We start from the raw sequence: 26,468 nt of genomic DNA, 5'->3' as shown, positions 1-26,468 counted from the left end.
AGTTTGTTTTATCCTTTTCTTTTTTTTCCTCCAGTGTCTAAAGTTTGGCTTCTTCAGTTGAAATCCCAGACTTTGATGCAGGAAGTGTATGACTTGGTGACTTCTGAGTCAGGAGATAGGGGGGCTGTGCTGCTGTGAGGGATTTGCCTTTGGCCATGGGAACAGTCTGTCATCTGCCTGCTTGTCTAGGATTCTGCTCTTTGCGTAGCACTGTGGTCACGGCCTACATCCCCCTGCAAGCTGGGATGAGAGTGGAACAGACTAAAAGCATCAGCGCTGGCTCCTTCCCTTCTCTGCCTCATTTCTGAAACCAGTCTTGGGATCTAAAGCTAGGACTGCTAGTAGGAAAAACCCACATTCATCCTTCAAAATGTTATTAATTTATTTTATTTTTTATTTATTTATTTTTGCTCTTTATTTTATTTTATTTTTACTTACAATACTGTATTGGTTCTGCTGTACATTGACATGAATTTACCACGAGTGTTACTGACAGTTCAAAAATATATTTTTGTTAGAGATAAAAAGTTTTTTTTAATGTAGAAATAGCATGCTCTTTGACTCCCTGTCTTTAATCTCAGTTCCTCCCCAGATTAATGATTGATATTAGTTGAAGGTGATCACTGTTCGGATCTTTTCCTAGTCCCTTATGTATGGAGTTATAGAAATATACAGCATTATGTATAAGTTTTGAAATATACTTTCAGCCTTCTGCCTGTTTATCCACCTAACATTATACATTGGACCACTTTCTTTACTGGTCCATGTAGATCTTCATCACTGTGTTAAATTGCTCTGTAGTCTTTTGTTCTTCCCTGGTGGCTCAGCAATAAGGAATCCGGCTACAATGCAGGAAACACAGGAGACACAGTTTCGATCCCTGGGTCAGGAAGATCCCCTGGAGGAGAAAATGGGTTGCCATTTCCAGTATTCTTGCTGGGAAAAATCCCATGGATAGAGGAGCCTGGCGGGCTACAGTCCAAGGGATCGCAAGGAGTCAGACAGGACTGAGCAACTGGGCAGGCATGCTGCCTCACCCAGGCCTTTTTTTTTTTTTTGCTATGAATACTTATAGTATCCATTGCCCATTGAGGGGCACTTAGTTGTTCCAAAGCTTCATTCTTAAATAATCTGCACTGAGCATCCTTGTAGGTATCTCTTTAAGCGATTAAGCAAGTATCTCTCTAGCTAGGGCAATGACCAAGAAGGAGAACTGCTAGGTTCAAAGAAATGTGTGCTTTTAAATTTAGTATCTTTTATGAAATTTTTCTCCTGATAATTTCATTTCACTTGATAAACCCTGGGAGAGAAAACACGTGTGACCAACCCATAGGTGGCACTGTTGAAGAGGAGGTCTCTTGGTCCCTTTGTGACATCTGCTCAACCAGGGTTTACTGAGCACAGATCATGTGCTGGTGTGGGGTCAACTGTTCTCAGGGGCCATGTCATTCAATCCCTCTTAGCAATGCTTCTATCTTTCTTCTGTCTTTCTCAAGGTTGCATAGCTCTTGGTTGCCAGACCCAGGAAGTCTTGCTCTGATTCCATACTTTTAGATATTATTTTATTTTGCCTTATCTTCCAGTCTGAAATAAAACATCATGTTTTTGTCATTGACCTTCCTTGTCCCCTATGTTATTTGCAATGAAACATTTATAATCCATACTGAGGATTTAGGTAGGTGTTAGCTGTTGTATAAGGGTTTTAACATGTATTCTCTTATTTACATTTCACAAAGACCTTCTAGCCAGGAGCGAATATTATTCCCACTTTACAAGTAAAGATAAGGAGGATCAAAGAGTTTACTAGAGAAGCTAACACACACTGAAGTCTGTCTTTGTTTCAACATTATACATTTTATGTTTATTAGCTCATTTGGTTTTTCACAAAATATTATGAAATAGATATGATTATCACTTACATTTTAGAATCCATGAGGGTTATACAACTTGTCTGGTAGATGATAGGCCTTAATTTAACTCATGTCTGCTCAATTCTGGTGCCATTCTGACATCATGCCACAGTGCCCCTGCCCCATCTACCCGCTGGAGATACATATATTGAGTAAAACTTCTTCATTTGCATAAAAATGCTTTCAACCTACTCAGAGAACCTGCATGCCTCTGTGGGACTTTTCTTACCTTGGCTAAATACTCCCAATTCCTTCCTAGTTTCTTCATTTAGTTTTTGGGTGGCAAGTGGATGGTTACAGGCCACTTTGAACATAAACACACACCACACACATATAATTGTGTATGTATAAAAGTCTAGAACTCTTATTAGATTCTCCAAGAATTCTGCAAAGCCCCAAATGATTAAGAACCTAATTCAAACACAAGCAAACAGCAATACCAACAACACAATTAACATTCTCATAGGTTTCCTAGACCCAGGTAAATGCAGTCTGTTAGGGGAATATGAACTGTTACACCTCAGTTAGATGGGAACTCAGATCATTCCATTGAGCCTGGGGATTAATTTCATTTCTCATCTGGCTGCAGGAATGTGCAAAATGGTCCCAAATTGTTTCCTACAGAGCCAACGTCTCTACTGAGTCGGGAGCTTGAAGCCAGCATGAGGAGACCCACATGCCTAAGTCACTTCCTAAACAAAATCCAGTGGCCTGAGATTAAATTCCCTGTGTTTATGCCTCAGCCTTGCTTTTACTACCTCAATAATATCCCAAATTATTTCTTTTTAGTCCTTTTCCCTCCCAGTCTTCTGGTAGCACTGCTGCTGCTGCTGCTAAGTCACTTCAGTCGTGTCCAACTCTGTGTGACCCCATAGACGGCAGCCCACCAGGCTCCCCCGTCCCTGGGATTCTCCAGGCAAGAACACCGGAGTGGGTTGCTATTTCCTTCTCCAATGCATGAAAGTGAAAAGAAAATTGAAGTCGCTCAGTCGTGTCTGACCCTCAGCGACCCCATGGACTACAGCCTTCCAGGCTCCTCCGTCCATGGGATTTTCCAGGCAAGAGTACTGGAGTGGGGTGCCATTGCCTTCTCTATCTGATAGCACTAGGTAGAGGTTAAATACCTCTGTTGGGAAGAGTAAGTCTCAGCTCCACCATTGTATGCCTTATTTTTTCTTTTAAAATCTCAAGTTCTTTTTCTAAGCTTTTCTAAATCTCTTTCCTCAAAATGTACCATGGAGATGATAGTAAAGGTTTCACAGGGCTGTGACTTAGGACATGAATGAGGACAGTGCCTGGTCCATAATTCCTGGTGGTGAATGAGAGCCCTCAGGCAGGACTCCCATCCCCTCTCCTCACTGCATCTCTGTTGATCTTCCTACTCACATACCTTCATTCTCAGGCCAGGCTGGCTGGGAGCAGAGGCCACATCTACCAGCTCCCAGCTGACTTGGTTCCTTCCAAGTACAGTGACATTTATTGGTTTTATGATTTTTTTACCCCCACTGTTCATCATACCAGGGGAACAAACAGCTGATGAGTGGCAAAATTACAAACTTGGAGAACTGACAAAAATTAAAAAAAAAAAAAACAACTCATGGTAGTCCTACTTGACTCACTATTAGAATAAATCTGAGATTCTGAAAGCTCCACTGACTCCTTTTCACATGGTTCTACAGAACTCTCAGTTTTGTTTCTCTCTAGGTTTTGTTCCTCCGGATGGACATCTTTAATCTTCGGATTCCTCTCAGTTGTTATTTCCTGCTCACATCACTCAATAGAGAGGCTCCATTCTATGATTTAGGCTCAGAAATTGTTTTTTTTTTTTTTTTAAGAGCTGTGGTCAAGTATGCCATGCAAAGGCTTCCTGACTTGTATTTCGTATTTTATAAGACATCTCCAAGTATGGATCTCCTGCTGCAGGGCCCTCCTCTACTCTGAATGTGTTTGGTCTGCAGACACCATCTGAAGAAACCCTACCTAGGTAGACAAATCCTTACCTCCACTCTGTGGCTGCCTAGAAATGGAGCTCAGAGACATGGTTTGACTTTCCCCAGATCACACAGCAAAGCAGAGGGAGAGCTGAGACTCGTTCCTCGGTTTCAGATGCTTTAAATTTGGGCCCAGAGACCCCTGAGGGTGATGTTTACAGTAGAGAACTGATATTAAATTGAGTCCCAGAAAAGGCCAGTGAGGTGAGAGAGGGCTTGCAGTAAGTTAGGGAGATTGCTGAGACCAGAGGCCAGTTTTTCTAATCTCATGTACTGTTTGTCCCACGACTGGCAGCAGCTATCTCTCAGGAGAGCTCCCTGAGGGCAGGTTTTCCTATTTACTCCTCAAGTATCAGGATTCACTTCTTCTCAGCCCTGAATTGGATCATAATGCTCATCAACAATATGAAGTCCAAGCAGTTTTTAATGACCCCAAACATGCATGAGGACTTGGCTGTCAACCCAGGAAAACTGCAAATAAAGTGAACACGGAAATAAAGTGAACACTGCTCTGATAATAGGCACATTTTTCTTTCCTTGAGGTTCTTCAGTTCAGTTTAGTTAAGTTGCTCATTCGTGTCCAAATCTTTGCGACCCCATGAACTGCAGCACGCCAAGGCTCCCTGTCCATTACCAACTCCCGGAGTCCACCCAAACCCATGTCCATCGAGTAGATGATGCCATCCAACCATAACATCCTCTGTTGTCCCCTTCTCCTCCTGCCCTCAATCCCTCCCAGCATCAGGGTCTTTTCCAGTGAGTCAACTCTTCACATCAGGTGGCCAAAATATTGGGGTTTCAGTTTCAACATCAGTCCTACCAATGAACACCCAGACTGATCTCCTTTAAAATGGACTGGTTGGATCTCCTTGCAGTGCAAGGGACTCTAAAGAGTCTTCTCCAACACCACAGCTCAAAAGCATCAATTCTTCGGTTAGTCCAACTCTCACATCCATACATGACCACTGGAAAAACCATAGCCTTGACTAGACGGACCTTTGTCGATAAAGTAATGTCTCTGCTTTTTAATATGCTGTCTAGGTTGGTCATAACTTTCCTTCTAAGGAGTAAGCATCTTTTAATTTCATGGCTGCAATCACCATCTGCAGTGATTTTGGAGCCCCAAAAATTATAGTCAGCCATGGTTTCCCCATCTATTTCCCATGAAGTGATGGGACCAGATGCCATGATTTTCATTTTTTGACTGTCGAGATTTAAACTAGCTTTTTCACTCTCCTCTTTCATCTTCATCAAGAGGCTCTTTAGTTCTTCTTCACTTTCTGCCATAAGCGTGGTGTCATCTGCATATCTGAGGTTATTGATATTTCTCCCAGCAATCTTGATTCCAACTTATGCTTCTTCCAGCCCAGCATTTCTCATGATGTACTCTTCATATAAGTTAAATAAGCGAGGTGACAATATACAGCCTTGATGTACTCCTTTTCCTGTTTGGAACCAGTCTGTTGTTCCATGTCCAGTTCTAACTGTTGCTTCCTGATCTGCATACAGATTTCTCAAGAGGCAGGTCAGGTGGTCTGGTATTCCCAACTCTCGAAGAATTTTCCACAGTTTTTTGTGATCCACACAGTCAAAGGCTTTGGCATAGTAGATGTTCTGTTAAAGCAGAAATAGATGTTTTTCTGGAAATCTTTTGCTTTTATTGATGATGTAAAAGATGTTGGCAATTTGATTTCTGGTTCCTCTGCCTTTTCTAAATCCAGCTTGAACATCTGGAAGTTCACAGTTTATGTACTGTTGAAGCCTGGCTTGGAGAATTTTGAGCATTACTTTACTAGCGTGTGAGATGAGTGCAATTGTGCAGTAGTTTGAGCATTCTTTAGCATTGCCTTTCTTTGGGATTGAAATGAAAACTGACCTTTTCCAGTCCTGTGGCCACTGCTGAGTTTTCCAAATTAGCTGGCATATTGAGTGCAGCACTTTCACAGCATCATCTTTTAGGATTTGAAATAGCTCAACTGGAATTCCATCACCTCCACTAGCTTTGTTTACAGTGATGCTTCCTAAGGCTCACTTGACTTCACATTCCAGGATGTCTAGCTCTAGGTGAGTGATCATACCATCATGATTATCTGGGTCATGAATATCTTTTTCCTATAGTTCTGTGTTTTCTTGCCACCTCTTCTTAATATCTTCTGCTTCTGTTAGGTCCATACCATTTCTGTCCTTTATTGAGTCCATCTTGGCATGAAATGTTCCCTTGGTATCTCTAATTTTCTTGAAGAGATCTCTAGTCTTTCCCATTCTGTTGTTTTCCTCTATTTCTTTGCATTGATCACTGAGGAAGGCTTTCTTATCTCTCCTTGCTGTTCTTTGGAACTCTACATTCAAGTGGATATATCTTTCTTTTACTCCTTTGCTTTTTGCTTCTCTTCTTTTCTCAGCTACTTGTAAGGTCTCCTCAGACAATCATTTTGCCCTTTTGAATTTTTTTTCCCTTGGGGGTGGTCTTGATCCCTGCCTCCTATAGAATGTCACAAACTTCCATCCATAGTTCTTCAGGCACTCTGTCTATCAGATCTAATCCCTTGAATCTACTTCTCACTTCCACTGTATAATCATAAGGGATTTGATTTAGGTCATACCTGAATGGTCTAGTGGTTTTCCTTACTTTCTTTGATTTAAGTCTGAATTTGGCATTAAGGAGTTCATGATTTGAGCCACAGTCAACTCCCAGTCTTGTTTTTGCTGACTGTATAGAGCTTCTCTACTTTTGGCTGCAAAGAATATATCAATCTGATTTCAGTATTGACCATCTGATGATGTCCATGTGTAGAGTCTTCTCTTGTATTGTTGAAAGAGGGTGTTTGCTATGATCAGTGCGTTCTCTTGGTAAAACTCAATTAGCCGTTGCCCTGCTTTATTCTGTACTCCAAGGCCAAATTTGCCTGTTACTCCAGGTATTTCTTGACTTCCCACTTTTGCATTCCAGTCCCCTATAATGAAAAGGACATCTTTTTTGGGTGTTAGTTCTAGAAGGTCTTGTTGGTGTTCATAGAACCGTTCAGCTCCAGCTTCTTCAGCATTACTGGTCAGGGCACAGACTTGGATTACTGTGGTATTGAATGGTTTCCCTTGGAAATGAACAGAGATCATTCTGTTGTTTTTGAGATTGCATCCAAGTACTGCATTTTGGACTCTGTTGTTGACCATGATGGCTACTCCATTTCTTCTAAGGGATTCCTGCCCACAGTAGTAAATATGATGGTCATCTGAGTTAAATTCACCCATTCCAGTCCATCTTAGTTTGCTGATTCCTAAAGTGTTGATGTTCACTCTTGCCATCTCCTGTTTGACCACTTCCGATTTGCCTTGATTCATGGACCTGGCATTCCAGGTTCCTCTGCAATATTGCTCTTTATGGAATCATACTTTACTTCCATCACCAGTCACACCCACAGCTGGATGTTGTTTTTACTTTGGCTCCATCTCTTCATTCTTTCTGGAGTTGTTTCTCCACTTTCTCCAGTAGCATATTGGGCACCTACTGACCTGAGGAGTTCTTCTTTCAGTGTCCTATCTTTTTGCCTTTTCATTTTGTTCATGGGGTTCTCATGGAAAGAATACTGAAGTGGTTTGCCATTCCATTCTCCAGTGGACTACGATTTGTCAGAACTCTCCACCATGACCCCTCTGTCTTGGGTGGCCCTACATGGCATGGCTCATAGTTTCATTGAGTTAGACAAGGTTGCGGTCCATGTGATCAGATTGGTTAGTTTTCCATGCTTGTGGTTTTCAGTCTGTCTGCCCTCTGATGGAGAAGGATAAGAGGCTTATGGAAGCTTCCTGATGGGAGAGACTGACTGAGGGGGAAACTGGGTCTTGTTCTGATGGGCGGGGCCGTACTCAGTAAATCTTTAATCTAGTTTTCTGTTGATGTTGTTGGCTGTGTTCCATCCCTGTTAACTACCTGGGGCAAACTATGGTGGAGGTAATGAAGATAATGGTGACCTCCTTCAGAAGGTCCCTTGCATGCACTGCTATACTCAGTGCCCCAAACCTGCAGCAGGCCACTGCCAACCCATGCCTCCCCTGGAGACTCCTGGATACTCACTGGCAAGTCTGGATCAGTCTCTTGTGGGGTCAGTGCTCCTTTCTCCTGGTCCTGGTGTGCACAAGGTTCTGTTTGGGCCCTCCAAACAAGAGTCTATTTCCCAGTCCTGTGTGAGTCTGGCAGCTCTATGGTGGGGTTAACGGTGACCTCCTCCAAGAGGGCTTATGCCATACCCAAGTCTGCTGCCCTCAGAGTCCCTGCCCCTGCAGCAGCCCACTGCTGACCCGTACCTCTACAGGAGATACTCAAACACAGTTTTGTCTCTGTCTCTGTGGGGTCTCTGGGTCCTGGTGCACACAAGGTTTGTTTGAGCCCTCTAAGTGTCCCTGGCGGGTATCAGGTTTGATTCTAAATGAGATTTCACCCCTCCTACCATCTTGCTCGGGCTTCTTCTTTGCCCTTGGACATGGGGTAGCTCCTCAAAGTCGCTCCAGCACCACACAGCCACCACTCTACTTGAGTGGGTAGCCTTTCCCTTCTCCAGGGATCTTCCCAACCCAGGGATCAAACCCAGGTCTCCCACATTGCAGGCGGATTCTTTACCAGGTGAGCCACAATGTATGAGCCAATATAGTGTCACCCCTTCCCTCTGCTCTGTCTTGGATTTTTTGAAACATGTTTCACCCCTTATCATTAAATTGCTAGTTTTAAATTTAAAATAGCCTCATTGTTCTATGAGAACATTTGCATCTCAATAGCTTTTGACCTGTGGCTTTTAAAAATTTTGTGAAATTCAAAAAACTGGAAAGTTTACATTTTTCCATCTTGAGGTAGATATTCTAATTTTCCTTACTGTTTGATGAAAGGATCAAGTTCTTCAGGATTTCCTAGTTTCTAGTGCTCTTTCCTAATAAATGTTCTTCCACTAAGGTCTTCCATTGACAACAGAACCCAATGCCCCGGCCTTCTTGAGCTATGTCTCTTGTTTAATTTAAATGAGCTTGATATTACATTACAGTCTTCCATCTTTTGTACTTGGCTTGTGTCCTTGAAGGAAAGTAAAATAAGGTCAAGTTTGATACAGCAAATAGCTGACTCTGAGGAAAGTACATCTAGGAGGTAATTTAAGGAAAATAGGCTGGTGCTAGAGACATAGGTAAGGAGGCTGCATGTGGAGAAGAGATATTTTTTAGAGTTGTAAAATTGTATGATTGGTCTGGCTGAATATTTTTTCAATGATACAAAAAAAAATTAGTAGGGGACTTTTATAGTGTTTAATAGATGAATGTTTAAAGTCACTGCCCTGTACAGCAGGAAACTGGTCCATAACTGAGCCAAAGTGACTCCACATCCAATTCAATTCTTTGCTTAAGTTTTCTTGCCCTTTTCACAGAATGAGCTTACTTTCCAACCTTCTGCTAGGGCTGTTCCTCAGCATCTTCTCATACCCTTAGCTTCCTAGCTTATTCCTCAGGAAATATTTACAACTAAGGAAGACACATAGTTAAACAAGCCAATTCAGTTTCCTCCTTGTTACAGTCTTTTATCAGATTTTTTTGCATATTTCCTTTTTTTTGGTCTAGATTTGATTTCAGACTGAATGGAGGGGATTGAGACTGCTCTCTTCGTCAAAACCTCTGAGTACACTGTTAGACCAGAGTCAGCAAACTGTAGCTCCAGGGCTAGGTCAGATTATAAAACAGGCTCACCAACAGCTTTATAAATAAAGTTTTATTGGAACATAGCCACATTCATTTGTTTATATTGTGTCTACAGTTGTTTTCGCACTGACAGATTAGAGCAATTACCACCAAAATCTCAGGACCTCCCAAAGCCTAAAATTTACTAATGCCTTATACATGATAGGACTCACAAATATCTGTTGAAAAACAGTTTTTCTTTTTTAATGCAAAAATGAACTAGTGTCCAAATTAAGTTGACTTGAGTCCCTCAAAATAGTTTGCACACCAATTTTCCCCTGTTTAAGTGAGTTGAGGTTCCAATTCATAGTTAGTAGAGTTGAAATTTAAGAATACTTCTGTGCAAAAAGATGCCTGGTGAGAAAAAAAAGTACTTATTTTTCATTCAACCCTACAATTTCTGCTTTTGTGTCAGACACTGTGTTTTGGTTTAATTCTAGTTCCAGTTCTTTCTCTGGGTAACTCTGAGGACCTCAGTAAGTGGTTTGGAATCCTATACCACTTCAGACTCTGGAAAGAGTCAAAGTTATTACCTGTTGTTATTATCTCTTAGGTAGAAAGGAACTTTAAAACATATAGTCTCTCTTCTAACCAGATTCAAAATGCATTTGTGTTATTGAGTATATGTAATAGTTTCAATTAATCTGCATTTAAGATGTAGTTCTGTTGGGAGAGTACCCCTAGGACTGATTAAACTGAATGCTGTTTATCTGGTAAATATTTTGGTTCTCAGGAACTACTATTTAGGTCCTAGGTGTACAGCACTGAGAGGATAAAGACGGTTTCAAATTCTAAACATTTTCTCTTTCTCACAGATGTTTTTGAAGATACATAGATTTGGTATGCACGACTAGTCTTTACAAAGTGCTTCAATACAAATCCCGTATGTCAGTTTTTTTTCTTTTGACACTTCCTGAAATTTCATCCTTTCAATGCAGCTGTTTCCTTGCTGTGACCATGTCTTCACTCCCTGTTTGTCACAGATTCTAGCTGACCAATGATTAGAATTTGGAGTTCATGGGAAATAAATACTGAGTTCTATCTGGGGACAGTCTCCTTGGTCATGTTGTTGCACAGGCCCAGCACATGGCTCTTGTTACCTGCAGCTTATTGAATCCTTGCTTTCATGTTAATTTCTAGCTCCAACTACAACAACAACCACTACTCCAACAACAACCACCACTACTACTACTCAAAGAAAAATGACCATGACTACTACACCTCCAAGAGAAACAACCAAGGCTATTACTCCAACAACGACCGAAACTAATCAGACAAAAACTACTGCTTCAACAACCACCATCACCACACTCCAGTGACAACCACCACTGTTCCAAAAACGACCACCACACTACTCCAGTAACACCTGCCACCACTACTTCAATAATCACGATGATCACCACTGTTCCAATGACAACGAAGGCTTCTACCTCTGCTCTTCCAATGGCAACACCCACAGAGGACTTCCAGCCAGGTAAACAGATGTGCTTCTGATCCTAGAAGGCTTTAAAGGAGAGGATATTGACTATGCAGAGCACTGTGTTAAGTCAGATGTACAATCTAAGGTAAGGATTCTTAACAGGCTTCCAAAGCTGGCTCTACAGAGTCTGTGAATCCCCTGTCTCCTGTTATATTCACCTTTTATATCTATAAGCATTTACAGAGTGAAGGAGACCTAAGGCTTTTTATCAGACTCTCAAGAAATTCATTAATACAAAAAAACAAAAACAAAAAACCCAGATCACTGATCTTGGACATCTAAGGAGAATGGCTCATTTGAACACAGAATTCTGAGGGAAAAATAAGGATGCCAGAACAGGGCCTGGTGAATGAGATTCTGCCCTTTCAAGGAGCTCAGAATAGAGATAATTTAATCCATTCTAAAGCCTAACCCAACACATGAGGATAAGATTTCAGTGAAGTTAATGCTTACTCTGTTTTCTGTGTCAGGAAACATGCTAACTGCTTTACAAATATTAGGCCACTTAATTTTTATGACAACCCTCCCCATTGTCATTGTCCCTGGTGGCTCAGACGGTAAAGCGTCTGCCTGCAATGTGGGAGACCCGGGTTCAATTCCTGGGTTGGGAAGATCCCCTGGAGAAGGAAAGGGCAACCCACTCCAGCACTCTTGCCTGGAAAATCCCATGGACAGAGGAGCTTGATAGGCTATGGTCCATGGGGTCAGGAAGAGTCGGACATGACTGAGCAACTTCACTTCACTCACCCATTGTCAGTGTGATTCAATCCTACCTTATATTCCTGAGGACTGAGGCACAGAGTCTGAGTTCATTGTTGTTTCTGTTCATTCATATGAATAGAAAATGGTTGGGTCTAGATAGTGGGTCTAGCTAGTTGGGTCTAGCATTAATTTGAATGCTGGCCTTTGCTGCATTCTATACTGAACATAGAGTTTATGTTTGGATGAGTTTGTTCTGATCTGACATCCTCGCTGGAAAAGCTTTCATATAATTACTCTGCTTTTTCGGAGTGTCAGTGACTTACACATTTTGCTTCTAACCTCCTTTGTTCATGTATCAGAGGAGTGTCATTTATACTGATGACAAAGTAAATATCAGATTTAAGTATTATGCAATTTAGAATGCATACACTTGTTTTTTTCAATTCAGGCTACAGTGTTCATACTTCAAATTTCTGTTAGATCATAGTTTAGGTTTAATATAAACAGAGAATATTTTTGAATTATAGATGGGGAAATAACTCTCATTTTGAGGACATGTTTGGGTTCAAACTTTCTCTTTTTAGGATTAAAAAGATAAGTTTTATGTGGAGATTCTCAAAGCCTCCACAACCCTTTGGCACTTTGAAGTGGCTCTAGAACTGAAAAGTAACAGAAATATCACAAACTCTTAGCCAAAATGTCTGTGGGAACACACTGATTGATTTCCCATCACCCCTGTTGATCCATGTGTGTATTCAGTGAGGAGGGATCTGAAGGATTTTCTTCAAGTTGAATTTGGAAGGAGGTCTTTAGGTTGAAAGTGGGATTTTTACAGCCATAAAAGTTTGCAAGAAAAATACACTAGAGCATCTGTTGACTTTTTCAATATTGATTTAGCTTAATAGTTTATGCCTGCTGAGGTCGATGGATTCGAGTTCCTGTTTTGAGGGACATGTGTAGGTTATGGCCTTTGTTTAAAGCAGAAGTTCAGAAGGAAAGTGTTGGTGCATATGTTCGTGTGACCTCCTAGAGGCAGTATTAGTTGAGTCTTATACATGTCCTGATAGTCTCCTAGTGAGTTTGAGTTCAGAGCTGAACTTTACAGTATGGAAAGGATGTTAGCACTGGAACAGATCTATAGCAGGGGCATTTGTATTTACATTCATTCCCTCTCTGTGCTCTGTGCCCCTGTCCATGCTAGTTGCCTAGAATATTCCTGAACTGGTTGGAAGTAAAGTCCTAGGAGAACAGGAGAACAGAAAAATGCCCACAAAGACCAAAACTACAGAAAGAAGTTAAGATCAACAGGTCTTCTGCACAGATTTAAGTTGAATGAAGACTGTGATCATTTGATTTTCTTTTATTGTCCTGTTCTTAATTCCTAAAGAGAGCCATATCCTGCTACAAATTTGAGCATTAGGCAAAAGCAAAGCCAAAAAAAAAAAAAGAAGAAGAGAAAAGAAATACACCACCAACAAGAATGACCAAAAAACTCCCATAAAAACAAAAACAAAAGATAGCTCAGAACAAGAGAACAGGTAATGTTGAAATGTGAAGTCCATGGTGAGAAAGTGGAAAGAAGACCAATGAGAGGCAATGGGGAAAGCCTAGGTTTGAGAACTCTTGTTCAGCCAGCACCGCTGCCTTGCTCTAAAATTCTGTGATGCTCTCAGAGGAAGGGATATAAAAATCTTATTACGAGGCAACTGGTCAACTCTGCAGGTCAGGTGAGATGTTTGATAGAAAATAAAGGAGAGATGTCAAGCAAAGGAAAAAGGAAACATAGCCCTGAGAATTTTCAGTAAACTTTCTGGTGAGAAATAGATGAGTCAGATAACATATGAAATCAGTTTTATGAAAGGAGTGATCAGAACACAACTGCAGAAGGAGCCAGGGTACCAGGAACATTGCTTTGAGGTTTATTACCAAGACTCAGACAATGGACTGTACCATCTCCTTAAAGTGACTTCAAGAAATTGAATAATCTCAGTATGTTTTCTGTGCTGGAAAATGTGTACATCTCCCTGGAAAGATGTAGATGGATAATTAGGAACTTGAATATGGTCAGGAAATCAAGATCGGGGTTCTTGTGAACAAGGTGGGTTAGTGCCAGCCCCAAGGCCATGCTCCATAAAATTGAAATGTCATTGGTATGATAAAAGTTTGATATGAATAAACACTTAACTGAGTGCCCTATATAAGATGCTCTATTGATAGGTTTTAAGAGGATACTAAGAGTATAAAAGGAGAAATGATTCTGTCTATTGATAAGCTCTTCAGATCATTATCTAGGTGATATTTATTCATGGTAATGAAATACATATATGGCAGAGTAATGTCTCAAGGCCATCCTTTAATATTTCTCTAAGAAAGAGTCAAAGGGTAATTCCTAATTTTAGTTTTGTTTGCTATTTTTTTGCTGGAGTTGGAAATTTTCCTCCACAAATTGAATAACATTCTTCCATTCTTATCATTTCAGTACCTTCTTTATCTTCTCCAACGCAGGCTGCAGAAACCAAGCCTACCACCCCATATGAAACAAATAAAACTTGCTCACCATGGTACTCTTGCTCAAAATGTAACTTTGTTTTCTTTCCTGAAAGCCTGGGAGCTTTCAAATTTTGATAAATAGCACACTGTTAAGAGCACATATGCTGTAATAACACAGGTCTGACTTGAGTACCTACAAAGGCTACTCCAATTAGCTATACAACTTGAACAAATGTCTTACCCTTTTTGAATCTGTGTTTATCCTTTGTAAAATGGATGGAATTTTACTGATGTAGAATTCTTTCAAGGATTAAATTAGATAAAGATTGGAACATAGTCAAATGGTAGTGATATATAGAGTGGCAACTATGACTGTCACTTAGCCTGTCCAGATATGCACACCTGAGCAACATAGCTAGCTTGTAAGATTTGGGAACATCCACACGTGTATCTGCATTTCTCTAAATTAAATGAACCAGCCTTTTCTTTAAACTTATTAGTAGGTTTAATCCCTTGGACAGAGCCTTTAAAAGCTTAAATCCAAATTAACCTGGTCCAGACCAGACTAGTCACTTGTTCATGTTTCGCCTAAGCTCCAGAAACTACTCAGAGCCACAAGACCCTCCCGCTGCCTTGTTAAGCTTTCATTTCACATGGACGCTTTGAGATGGGTTGAGAAAATGGACAAGAGAACCAAAGAGGCATGCCCTACTAGGACTGGGCTATTCTATCAGAAAAGTCTCCCTGCTCTCCCCAATTTTTGAAAGTCCATATTCTTTTCAGATGTAAGATTTGTCTTGCCTTCCCTGTGATGGTGAAAGGTGATGCTGAATCCTGTCATCTTCCCCAGCTAATTTGCTGCCTGTGGTGGTAAATTTGGGGGTGTGGCACATGCTGAACTCCTTTGCAATGCAGAGCTGGCTTATGTGTCCTTGTGCCTGTGAAGCATTCAAACAAGGTCAGGCTTTTCAAGACTCCTGGTGCATATGAGTCATCATGTTCAGGAGCTGCCAATCTGTAGCAGACCCGCAGTATGGCCTACCTTTTGCCAGTCATCCCTGGAAGCTGGTTAATAGAAAATGGACCAGCAATAGAATGCACAAAGGGACCAATTCAACTGGGAATCAATCTCTAAAATATGTCATTAAAACCTGGTCAAGGTAGAGATTTTCAGAATGGAACAGACATTGGAATAGCTGTGTCCCCACAACTTCTGTGACTGCTACCTCTTGGCAGCGTCTCTGAGGTTCTCCAGCCAAATCCTCACAATGCCCAAGTCAGACTTCAATGGGCTAAAGCCTCACAAAACAAAGAATTTTAGTATGGAAGGAATTTTGGTCATCATATGGCCTGCCACCCACTTTTGGACAGACAGATGTACCAGCAAACCGTCAGTTGTTGTGGTTGTTCATTAGCCACGTCATGTCTGATTCTTTGTGGCCCCATAGTCTGCAACATGCCAGGCTTCCCTGTCCTTCAGTATCTCCTGGAGTTTGCTCAAATTCATGTTCATTGAGTTAGTGATGCCATCCAACCATCTCATCCTTTATCACCCCCTTTTCCTTTTGCCTTCAGTCTTTACCAGCATCAGGGTCTTTTCCAGGGAGCTGGCTCTTCACATCAGATGGCCAAAGTATTTGAGCTTCAGTCCTTCCAATGAATAGTCAAGATTGATTTCCTTTAGGATTGTCTGGTTTGACCTCCTTGTAATCCAAGGGACTCTCAAGAATCTTCTCCAGCTCCACAGTTCAAAAGCATCAATTCTTAAGTTCTAGTCTTTATGGTCTAATTGTCACATGCATACATGACTACTGAAAAAAAACCAGAGCTTTGACTCTACTCACCTTTGTCAGCAAAGAGATGTTCTACTTTTTAATATGCTGTCTAGGTTGGTCATAGCTTTTCTTCCAAGGAGCAAATATCTTTAATCTCATGGCTTCAGTCACCATCCACAGTGATTTTGGAGCCCAAGAAAATAAAATCTGTCATTGCTTCCCTTTTTTTCCCCTTCTATTTGCCATGAGGTAATGGAACTGTATGCCATGAGCTTAGTTTTCAAGTGTTGAATCTCCTCCTTCCCCATTTTCACGAGGCCCTTTAGTTCCTTTTCACTTTCTGCCATTAGAGTGATATCATCTACATATCCGAGGTTGTTGCATTTCCCCTGGCAATCTTGATTCCAACTTGTGATTCATCCAGTCTGGCAGTTTACATGATTTACTCTGCACACAAGTTAAATAAGCAGGATGACAATAAGTAGCTTTGTCATACTCCTTCCCCAATTTTGAACCAGTCAGTTGTTCAATGTTCAGTTCTAACTGTTGCTTCTTGACCAGCATACATATTTTTCAGGAGACAGATAAGGTAGTCTAGTACTCCTGTCTCTTTAAGAATTTTCCACAGTTTGTTGTGATCTACACAATCAAAGAAGTCAAGAAGAACAAACCAATCAATCCTAAAGGAAATCAACCCTGAATATTCATTGGAAGGACTGATGCTAAAGCTGAAGCTCAATACTTTTGCCACCTAATGTGAAAAGCTGACTCATTGGAAAGGACCCTGATGCTGGGAAAGACTGAGGGCAAGATGAGAAGGAGACAACAGAGGGTGAGATGGTTGGATGACATCACTGACTTAATGGACAAGAGTTTGAGCAAACTCTGGGAGATAGTGAAGGACAGGGAAGCCTGACATGCTGTAGTCCATGGGGTCACAAAGAGTCAGATATGACTTAGTGACTGAACAATAACAACATAATCAAAGGCTTAGCATAGTCAATGAAGCAGAAATAGATGTTTTTCTGGAATTCTTTTGTTTTCTCCATGATCTACCTAATGTTGGCAATTTGATCTCTGGTTCCTCTGCCTTTTCTAAACCTAGCTTGGACGTCTGGAAGTTCTCAGTTCATGTACTGCTGAAGCCTAGCTTAAGGATTTTGAGCATAACCTGTTAGCATGTGAAAGGGTTATCCAAGTCATTAAGACCTTTTCGTATCATTCTTCTTTTGTATCATTCATCATTCTTGCCAACTCTTTTAAATCTCTTCTGCTTCTGTCAGGTCCTTACCATTTCTGTCCTTTATCATGCCCATTCTTGAATGAAATGGAGAAAGGGAAGATATACACAACTGAAAGGGAAAGATATATCCAACTGAATGTAGAGTTCCAGAGAATAGCAAGGAGAGATAAGAAGGCCTTCTTAAACGAACAATGCAAAGAAAACTGTCATACATTATCTCATTTAATTCTTTCAGGGCAGGTTTATTTCTTGCCATTGCCAGACTAAGGAGCCTGTTTAGTTCTGTTTTGGAGACAGACAGTCTTCAGTTCAACTGCCAGTTACTAGCTGTGCACCCATAGGCAAGATGTTGCATTCCTCACTTCAAGGTTGTGAGGAATGAAAACTAAGATGTTCGAAAAGTCTATTGCATGGTGTCTCTCCCCACATTGTTCCTATTGTTATATAATAACATAATAGTAATGGCTGATATTTGTTTAACATGGTGTTAAGCACCTTATATGCATCATCTAATATGACTGCTTTATGAGATGGGTGCTATCAACAGCCTGGAGTTCTAACTCTTACCCTAGCTAGAAACATAAATATACACATTTATGTGCATGCATACATAAATGTGTATGCAAAAGGACCTCGATCAAGGTCACATTTTGAGGGACATTGTCAACACTGAAGTCAAGCTTTATCTTACTCAAGTCCATGCTGCTTTTACAAAATCGCCCATTCTATACCTGAAACACTTACCTAAGGTTATAATACAAGTAATGCACAAAGCCTAGACTGTAGATATTGTCTTTGGCTCTCCAAGAAGTACTGTCAGAATAATTAAAACGTAAACACAGTAATGTAAAGTGTAAAACTTTAGAGGGGATATGGTGGATTCATTTTCACTGCCATTGCAAACTGACATGACAAAAGTTTTGTCAGTAGTTGAGGATTTTCTAAGACCTTCAGTATTTTCATTGGATGAGAATGTAACTTGTGTAGTGGTTATGAACTGAAGCTCTTGCCCCATTCTATAGCTGGAAACTTCAACCATTTCAGGACTACTTCCTCGGGTATAAAATAGGATTAAGAAAATTGGTATAAGAATATAAAGGTCTTGGTCTATAATAGATACTCAGTAAAGAAAGAATCCTGTGTCTGACCTATGTGTCAGATAGGTTGCTTAGGAAGGTCAACAGTATGTGTTCTGTGTAACAAAAGGCATATTTCAAAACACTATTAAAATTTGAACATTCAAAACTTTAAAGCATAGTATTATTTTATATCAAGATTTTAGGTACATAGCATCCCTGTGTGTGTGTGTGTACATGTGTGTCTGTATGTGTTAGTTGCTCAGTTGTGTCCAGCTCTTTGTGACCCCATGGACTGTCCCACCAGGCTCCTGTGTCTGTGGAATTCTCCAGGCAAGAGTACTGGCATGGGTTGCCATTCCCTTCTCCCGGGGATTATCCTGACCTGGGAGTTGAGTCCAGGTCTCTTTCATTACAGGCAGATTCTTTATTATCTGAGCCATCAGGGAAGCCCATAGAGTATCCTTAGAAATTCTGCATATATCCTCATGTTACATTAGCTTTGGAGCTGATGTAACATATTTTCTAAAGCTCGTTTGGATCAATATCTGGGCACACTAACACATAATGTAGGAGTTGGATGCCACCTGTGTGGGATATCTTAGTGCATTTCACTCACATTTTAAATGTAAAGCCAATGTAACATCTGTTTTGAAAAGGGTGGTTCTGCTGTTTGGTGTGCAGTGGCCTCACTGCAGTTTCATAGCCGTCATTAAAAAAACTGGTTACCTACCTTAAGTGGTAATCTTTAACCTAGTTCTGAGAATGGGCCACTATAACTTCTCAAAAATTGTAGGTAAACATTCTGTGAACGTATACTTGTTTCCGTAGATAGAAAAAACAGGGGTCCATTTTGGAAGGGTTGGTGATGAAAATGGTTAAGAAGCATGGGTTACAGGTTAAATTAAATAACGTTAATTATTTGATTTAATTTAACGTTAGTTATTTGATTTAACTCCTGCAGTGCCTACAGCATTTGGCCATATGATTATTCAAGTTTTTATTCATTACCAGAAAGCAATGTGAATGAATATATTTGGTGTTTGCAATGAAAATTCAGTATTTTTATAATTCTAATAAATGTTCCTTCTTGTTGAGCAGATGGGAATGACACTGTGACAGAGTCTCCAGATCCCCTTTGGCGTAGCTATCAAGCTGTAAGCGTACTCTTTCCTACTTTATTAGCCTGATTCACTTGTATGCTTCCTTGGAAGCAAGTTACGCTAGAGAGTATTGTTAACAGTCTTGTTCACAGTTGATTATTTCTAATCCATAAAATAAAGGAAGAAAAGAATTTGACTCTTAAATAAGGATGTTTTAATTAATTTTAAAAATTTATATAAATGCACTATTTTGTTAGAAATATACAAAAAAGTGATATTATACTTCACACAAACACTCTAAAAATGTCTCCTGGCCATAAAATTAGAAAAAAAGAGTGAATTAATTCAAGGATAGTGAATTAACATTACATATCAAGGAAGACTTCGACCATCATTAGAGAAATAGCATACCTTGAATTGACATGGTGGAATGGGGGCCATCCCAACCAAAAATATTATGCAAATCAAAGTGTGCTTGCTTAAACTTAGGTCCCCTAATATCTTTTTCCAACCCAATTGTCCTCCTATTGAGAAATTTTGAGGCTACTGCTGAGTCTTTCTATATGTAATCCTCCCCATTTGTTGCTGGTGTTTAGTCACTAAGTCTTGTCCGATTCTTTGCAACACCATGGATGGTAACCTGCCGGCTCCTCTGTCCATGAAATTTTCCAAGCAAGAATATTGGAGTGGGTTGCCATTTCCTTCTCCGGGGAATCTTCCACACCCAGAGATCAAACCCATGTCTTCTGCTTGGCAGGCAGATTCTTTACTAATGAGCCACTTATGAAGCCCTTATCCTCCCCATATGATGACTTTTTAAGGTCCTAAGGTCTTGAACATCTTTGTGATTCTGTAGGATGTTCTCATACATAGTTTGAGAAAAAATATAAGGAGCTATAGTCTCATGATGTTCATTAAAGTCTGATCTTTGTAAGTTAGAAGAATTCATCAATAGAATCTTTTCTTTTGGCTCACTTGGTTAAAAAACTTTTCTTTTTACTATGTGCAAGTAACTCTTAGAAGCAACAAACAAAAAGAGTTTGGGTATGAGAGTAATCCTGATTGCAAGTGGTGAGAGATTGCAACATGGCCATTGTAAGAGAAAGTCAAGCTCACGAAAAGTGGAGTTATTTATTGTGAGATCAAATGGCTTTATGTTGCATACCTTAGTGACAATGATAACACTACCATACAGGAATGATATGAAAGATATTAGCCACTCTCACCAATCAGCTATGGGCACTGACTGATCTGATGAATATGGATAGAATTTGTTTATATCTATTAAATAGCAGAACTGCCACTGTGTAAATGACTGTAATATTGTTATACAGTTAGATTTATGCTGGATTAAAAAAATATTCTGAATGGTGGGTTTTTTTTTTTTTTTTACCTTTAGGACAGGTATGTTTAGCAACAAATAGAATCATTACAAAAGCAAGTCCACAATAGGCAGTAGCAAAACTGTGGGCTTTTTGTGTCTTGACTCTAAAGATGTCACAGTGTCTTCCAGGTATCCTGAAAACCAAGGAGTATATATTTTGTCCTAGTAGTAAATCAATTTCCTGAACTCCACTTTAAAGAGAGAATTGAACAAATACCTGACAATATATAAGAAAAGATGTTCTTTGCTGCTATTTATAATCATAAAAATGTTTCAAATAACCTTAATACTCAGTAATAGGGATTAATTAGTCAATTAAACATGCCCACTTATTGCCATTAACAATGTTGGCACCACAGTGTATTTACTGCCATGAAAAGACAGTATCAATTGATAAGTGAAAAACTAACTTTTAAAATAATGTAAGGACTTCCCTGGAAGCCCAGTGGGTAAGACTCCACAATTCCAATGCAGGGGTTCACAGGTTCCATCTCTGGCTGAGGAACTAAGATCCCATGGATTGTACAGCCAAACACATATGTATATATATTTAAAATATGTATATATATATTTAAAAATATCAGAACTAAAAAATGTGTCAAACTTACATAAGAAAAAACATTTTTTGTTTTAGTATCATAAGAATAGTATATATGGGAATACCTTATTCATTTTTTAAAGTATTTGTAATTTACATATTATAAAACAGGCTCATTTGAAATGTACAGTTTGAGTTTTGACAAATGTATACACCTTTGCAAATACCATCACTAGCAAGATATACATTTCCACCATCCCTAAATGTATTTGAATTTTAAATTGTCTTAGAATCTCACCATATGATGATAACTTCAGATCATTTGGTCTCACCCCTCATGATAATAAACTAGCCAAATGTTAATAAATATATCTAGGTAGTTTATTTTAGGAAGTGTATTCTACCCACAATTCTAATAATATGGTTTAATTTTGTTATTTGTTATTTTGTTTTTGATCTGCTGGTGCTTCTTTAGGGGCTGGTACAAGGTCCATGGATGAGCACCGACAAGGGAGTCTCCACTGGAATCTCTGTTGCTGTCTTAGTAGTATTGCTAATATTTGTGGTATTCTAGATTAACAAAAGTAAGTCACCTCAAGACTATGCCCACAGGAGTATTCTTGAGCCAAACTATCTGTAGCCCTACATTCCATATGATTTTGGTTTCTCATAACTTTCTTTGTTCTTACTTTGTTCTTTTTTATTTTTATTTATCTTAAAATTATCTTCCCAGTGAAGAGAAACATGATACTTAAGTTCTCCATGGGAGAAATTAAATATGGAGAATTAAGCATTGGTTAGGTAGAGCTGGGATTTGGATATCAACAAACCAGTGTAATATACAAGGTTTGTTCACTCCTCCTTTTCCCCTTTCTCCAATAACCAATTTTTGTTCCTATAGGGGATGAAATTGCTGAGAGTTTTACAACACCCACTTAACAGAGGAACCAAATGAGCCATTGGGAGGATACATGATTTCAGGGCTAAGAAGAGAACAAAGGGTTTCACAAGGCAGCCACCCAGGGCCTCCTGGTGTCCTTCCACCAGTGTGTGTATGTGTGTGTGTGTGTGTGTGTGTGTGTGTGTGTGTAAAACCTGTCATCTATAGGAGAAACACAATCTCCCATTTTTTTACAGTGAAACATGATTGTATTAAAGTAAGCTAGGGCATGTGAGTGAATGCATTAACCCTAATAATCATAAGATACTTTCCACTAAGGGGTTTATTTGGCTTCTAGAGATTCAAGAAAAGTTATCTGGAGTTATCAAGGAAGAGCCCAGATTGATTTGTTTCCCCTTCATTTTAAAAATATTCTTTCCTCTTAATTAATTTTTTCAGTGTCTGATATCTGTACCTATTTTTCTCATATTAAGGTAATAACAGTAATAATATACTTATTGGGGAAAAAAATCTCATGAACTCTTTAGCTTATATGTTTAATTTTCTCTTCATTTCTTATCTAGTTTAGAATATCTTTGCCTGGGTAACAAGGTGGAGCCACTATGGTAAGTTTGAAAGAGTTTGTGTCAATGCCTTTTGATATTCTTATTCTATTAAAAATAAGGAAAATGTCTCTGTCCCTCTCCTCTTTTCCTTCTGAGTTCTCCATTTTATACTCAGGATTCTGAAAAATCTAGTATATAGAGAATTTCCATTGCTGTCTAACCTTCCAGTAATGATTTTAGTGATGTGATGAGAATACATCTCTGTGTTTTCTGCAAATGTGCTAGAACTGTACAGAAACAGCACCTGAAACCAGACCTTTTAGAGCAAGAGAACTAAACTGCAGATTTTGTTTCATGGGCTGTTTGAGTGGGTTGTTTGGTTTGTTTTTTGATTTCATTCATTGCTTTGTTTATTGCTTGTCTATTGAGTTCCTATTATATTCTGAAGAGATGAGCAGAACAGACTGAAAACATGTAAGTGAATAAGCAGGGCACTTATAGGACCTCCAGAGAAATACCATGGGGAATACAGAGCAGGGCAGTGGGCTATGTGAGTGAGCCCCAAGGGAGCAGAAGGCAGCTCTGCAAAGATCTGGAGGAGGACACCTCCAGGCTGAAGACCCACAAAGCTGGGATGTGCCTCCAGCTCTCCACGGTCCCACCATCCCCTATTGTTCCATAACTAGCCTGCTGTGCTCAATTACATTAGTTGTGTGGCCTCAAAACCATTTGACTTTACAGTTGTGTAAATCTACCCCACTGCCCAATAAAAAGTTAAATCCTCTTTGTATGCATCCCTGTAGTCATTTTCCCAAACATCTGTAGAGGTGGGAAACCACGATCTACTTCCAAATCCAAATAGCCTGCTTCATCTGGTCCAGCTTGGGCTGTAGGCAGTCTTTCTTTGATAAAATCCATCCTTCTTAAGCCACCATCCATTATTCCTAGTTCTCTTTTATTGGATGTCTTTCCTATACCTGAGTTAATCACATGAGCCAGTCCACAGAACATGCCTTAAACAATGACCAACACATTGCAACTGTTCCATAAATGCTGACTTTTATTATTGTAGGCATGCCCTTCACATCAATAAACCTGTGAGACAGGCACTAGTATTAGTCTTAGTTTACAGTTTGGAAAACAGGTTTAGAGATGTTGAGTAATATCGAAAGTCACATCACACAGCAGTTAAAAGGTTCCAGTGTAGGTCTGCTAGAGTCCAAAACCCAGACTTATAGAAGTTTTTTACTATCTGCTTCCAAAAATGGAAGAAAAATAAACACTCCCTATAAGCAGAAAAGAATGGAAAATAGCATCCTCTTAGTCCTTTCACTGTTTAGATTTTTAAAATTTTCACTTTTTATCCCCTAATTAGAAAAGAAAATATTTATTGTAGAAAACACCTTACAAAAACAAAAAACAAAGCTGAGCGTTTCCTCATCGTGTTATTTTGGGGGCAGCTATTAATTTACCACATTAACTGTTTTGAACCACAGACACCTAAACTGTTTCCATACATACGTGACTAATCTGTTTAAAGATCAGAGCTGAGTGAAGATTCAGTGCATTTCATATCATTTCTGGGCAGGCTTAGGTAATGAAAATAGTGACTGCATACAAGTTCTAAGAAAGTAGCTCTATCAAAGCCCCACAAATTACCTTTTTGTACCCTTGATGGGTACAAGCTATAAAAATCATCTAACTCGGCTTTCCAGTTTTGACCATTAAGACCTTTTTGTACCCTTGTATACTCATACAAGCTATAAAAATCATCTAACTCATAGCTTCCCAATTTTGACCATTAAGACACAGTAAGATTTTTGGCTGCATGATCTAGGACACACTTAGATGAAGCAATGCTGTTTTAATATATCCAGTATGCTTTGATATTTTGTATGCTGATATATATTTATCTTAAATATAGGATTTAGGCCACTAAATAGATTTAATTTAGCCTTCTCTAAAGGGTCACAGTCTCCATTCAGAAAAACACCAACCAAACCATTCCCTGGCCATCTTTGTGAATGTGCATCCTGGCTTAGTACTTCATCTTGATGTCTGATATTTGTCTTCTTACATTTTCAATTTTTGTTTTCTGTTACATAAGCCTCTTAAAGGAGACAAGTCTAGGATTTTGAAATGACTGCTGAGGATTTCTATCACTTCATTAAACAGACTTTCCTAAAACTTCATATTTATAAAATCTGGAAACTTCTATTGACTTCATAGGCTGTCTGAATGATGCCCTAGGAAATGCAAATACCCAGTATTGCCTGAACATAAAGAACTGTGCTGTTCATCCTTGAGAAGTGTTTTTCTCTTAATCATGTTATTCTTTCTACAGTGTGATTCCCTTGAAGGAGTCTCATATTGGAGCTTTGAAACAGGCAGCTCTGAAGCCTATCCAAGCAGAAGATAATGCCTACATTGTTGATGACTCTCATTAAGTCGTGGGCCCAGATTCTAAGGCATTATGTAGAAGACAGTGCCAAGTTATCACTATGTCAGAATCCTTCAAGCAGCAGGACAAATTTTTGGTCAGTTTCTGATATTCCACAGAGTCAAGAACATTGGGTAGAGTGAGTCTAGATCATCTGCGCACAATCAACCTCTGTCACACAGTCCTAATTTTTTATATTAAAACTGAGTCAATCATTCTGGCCATTGCAGAAATCTATCCAAAACATGAAAGGTACACTTTAGGATTGTACATTCTCTTTAGACTCTATGAATCCTGTTATCCATCAAGAATTCTTACTGGGGAGACAGAAAACACACTTCGACCTTGGTTAATAAAGCTGTGGAGAGGAGCTGACCGCAACTTAAAATCAGCAAATTTAATTTGGTACTTAAAGGATTTAACATGGAAGCATTTCATGATTTTTTAAAAATTGACTCCAAATGTTATATTCCTTAGGACATCAAGGGTTTCAAATCATGGGAGTGTACAGGTTTCTATTTACCCATTGGGAAAATAGAAATGCATGTGATTTTGCCCTTATAGGTAGATCTGGTTTCTCAGGGCTCTGGAAATGGAAGGCGTTAAGTGCTTTCCCTGGGACCAGAATGGTATTTTAGCAGTTAGAAGAAGGTAGGGTAGTGAGTGGCCCATGGAGACACCAGGGGAAGAAAATCCATTGCCATGCGATTTACGCTGTTGCTGCTGCATTGGTGCTACAGTTCTAGGTGTTCATGTAGACAATTGGTAGGCTCTGATGGAATTGTTAGAATGAGGCAAGGCAGAAATAAATACAAGGAAAGAAAAGAGGGAGGGAGTAACAAAAGAGGCTTTCTGTTTTGGAAAAGCCAGTTTGCAAATATAATAGTCTTTGATCATGTTACCACCAAAAGGCTAAATGGTCCTCAAACCACTTCAATTCTTAAAATTACATTGGAAAGATAAAGAGTCTTTTCCGTATATAATCAATTCCTGTGTTATATCTTTTTCACGACTCAATTAAATTTTTGTTTTTTCCAGAAGATTTAGTCAAAGACAAAAAGTAAAGCTGGTTTTAGTCACTTTGAAGTATTTTTGCATGAACAGCTAAGAAGGCTGGAAATTAATTTCACTCTGCGTAAACCCTGAAATAACTCATTCTTGAGTTTTTTGTTTTTGTT

At 39.4% G+C, this 26,468-nt stretch overlaps 1 protein-coding gene across 5 annotated transcripts in view; it reads left to right on the top strand.

Annotated features, from left to right (window-relative positions):
- LOC138440455 (T-cell immunoglobulin and mucin domain-containing protein 4-like) overlaps window positions 1-26,115 on the top strand; it is a 31,844-nt gene extending 5,729 nt beyond the window's left edge. For 2 of the 5 annotated variants that reach the window (XM_069590005.1, XM_069590006.1), the window contains one exon: window positions 10,754-11,348. In XM_069590005.1, coding sequence (XP_069446106.1) covers window positions 10,754-10,932 — 179 coding nt within the window. In that variant the 3' untranslated portion in view covers window positions 10,933-11,348. Of the gene's footprint in view, window positions 1-10,753; window positions 13,311-19,480; window positions 19,662-21,879; window positions 21,989-22,868; window positions 22,911-25,194 lie in introns of those variants that run through there. The other 3 variants (XR_011257038.1, XR_011257037.1, XR_011257039.1) reach the window with 3 other exon arrangements.
- Window positions 26,116-26,468: the final 353 nt, after the last annotated feature.

The sequence above is a fragment of the Ovis canadensis genome, chromosome 5 (assembly GCF_042477335.2).
Source record: "Ovis canadensis isolate MfBH-ARS-UI-01 breed Bighorn chromosome 5, ARS-UI_OviCan_v2, whole genome shotgun sequence".
Lineage (NCBI taxonomy): Eukaryota > Metazoa > Chordata > Mammalia > Artiodactyla > Bovidae > Ovis > Ovis canadensis.
The sequence above is the reverse complement of the archived record's forward strand: the minus strand, read 5'-3'. Positions and strand labels throughout refer to the sequence as shown.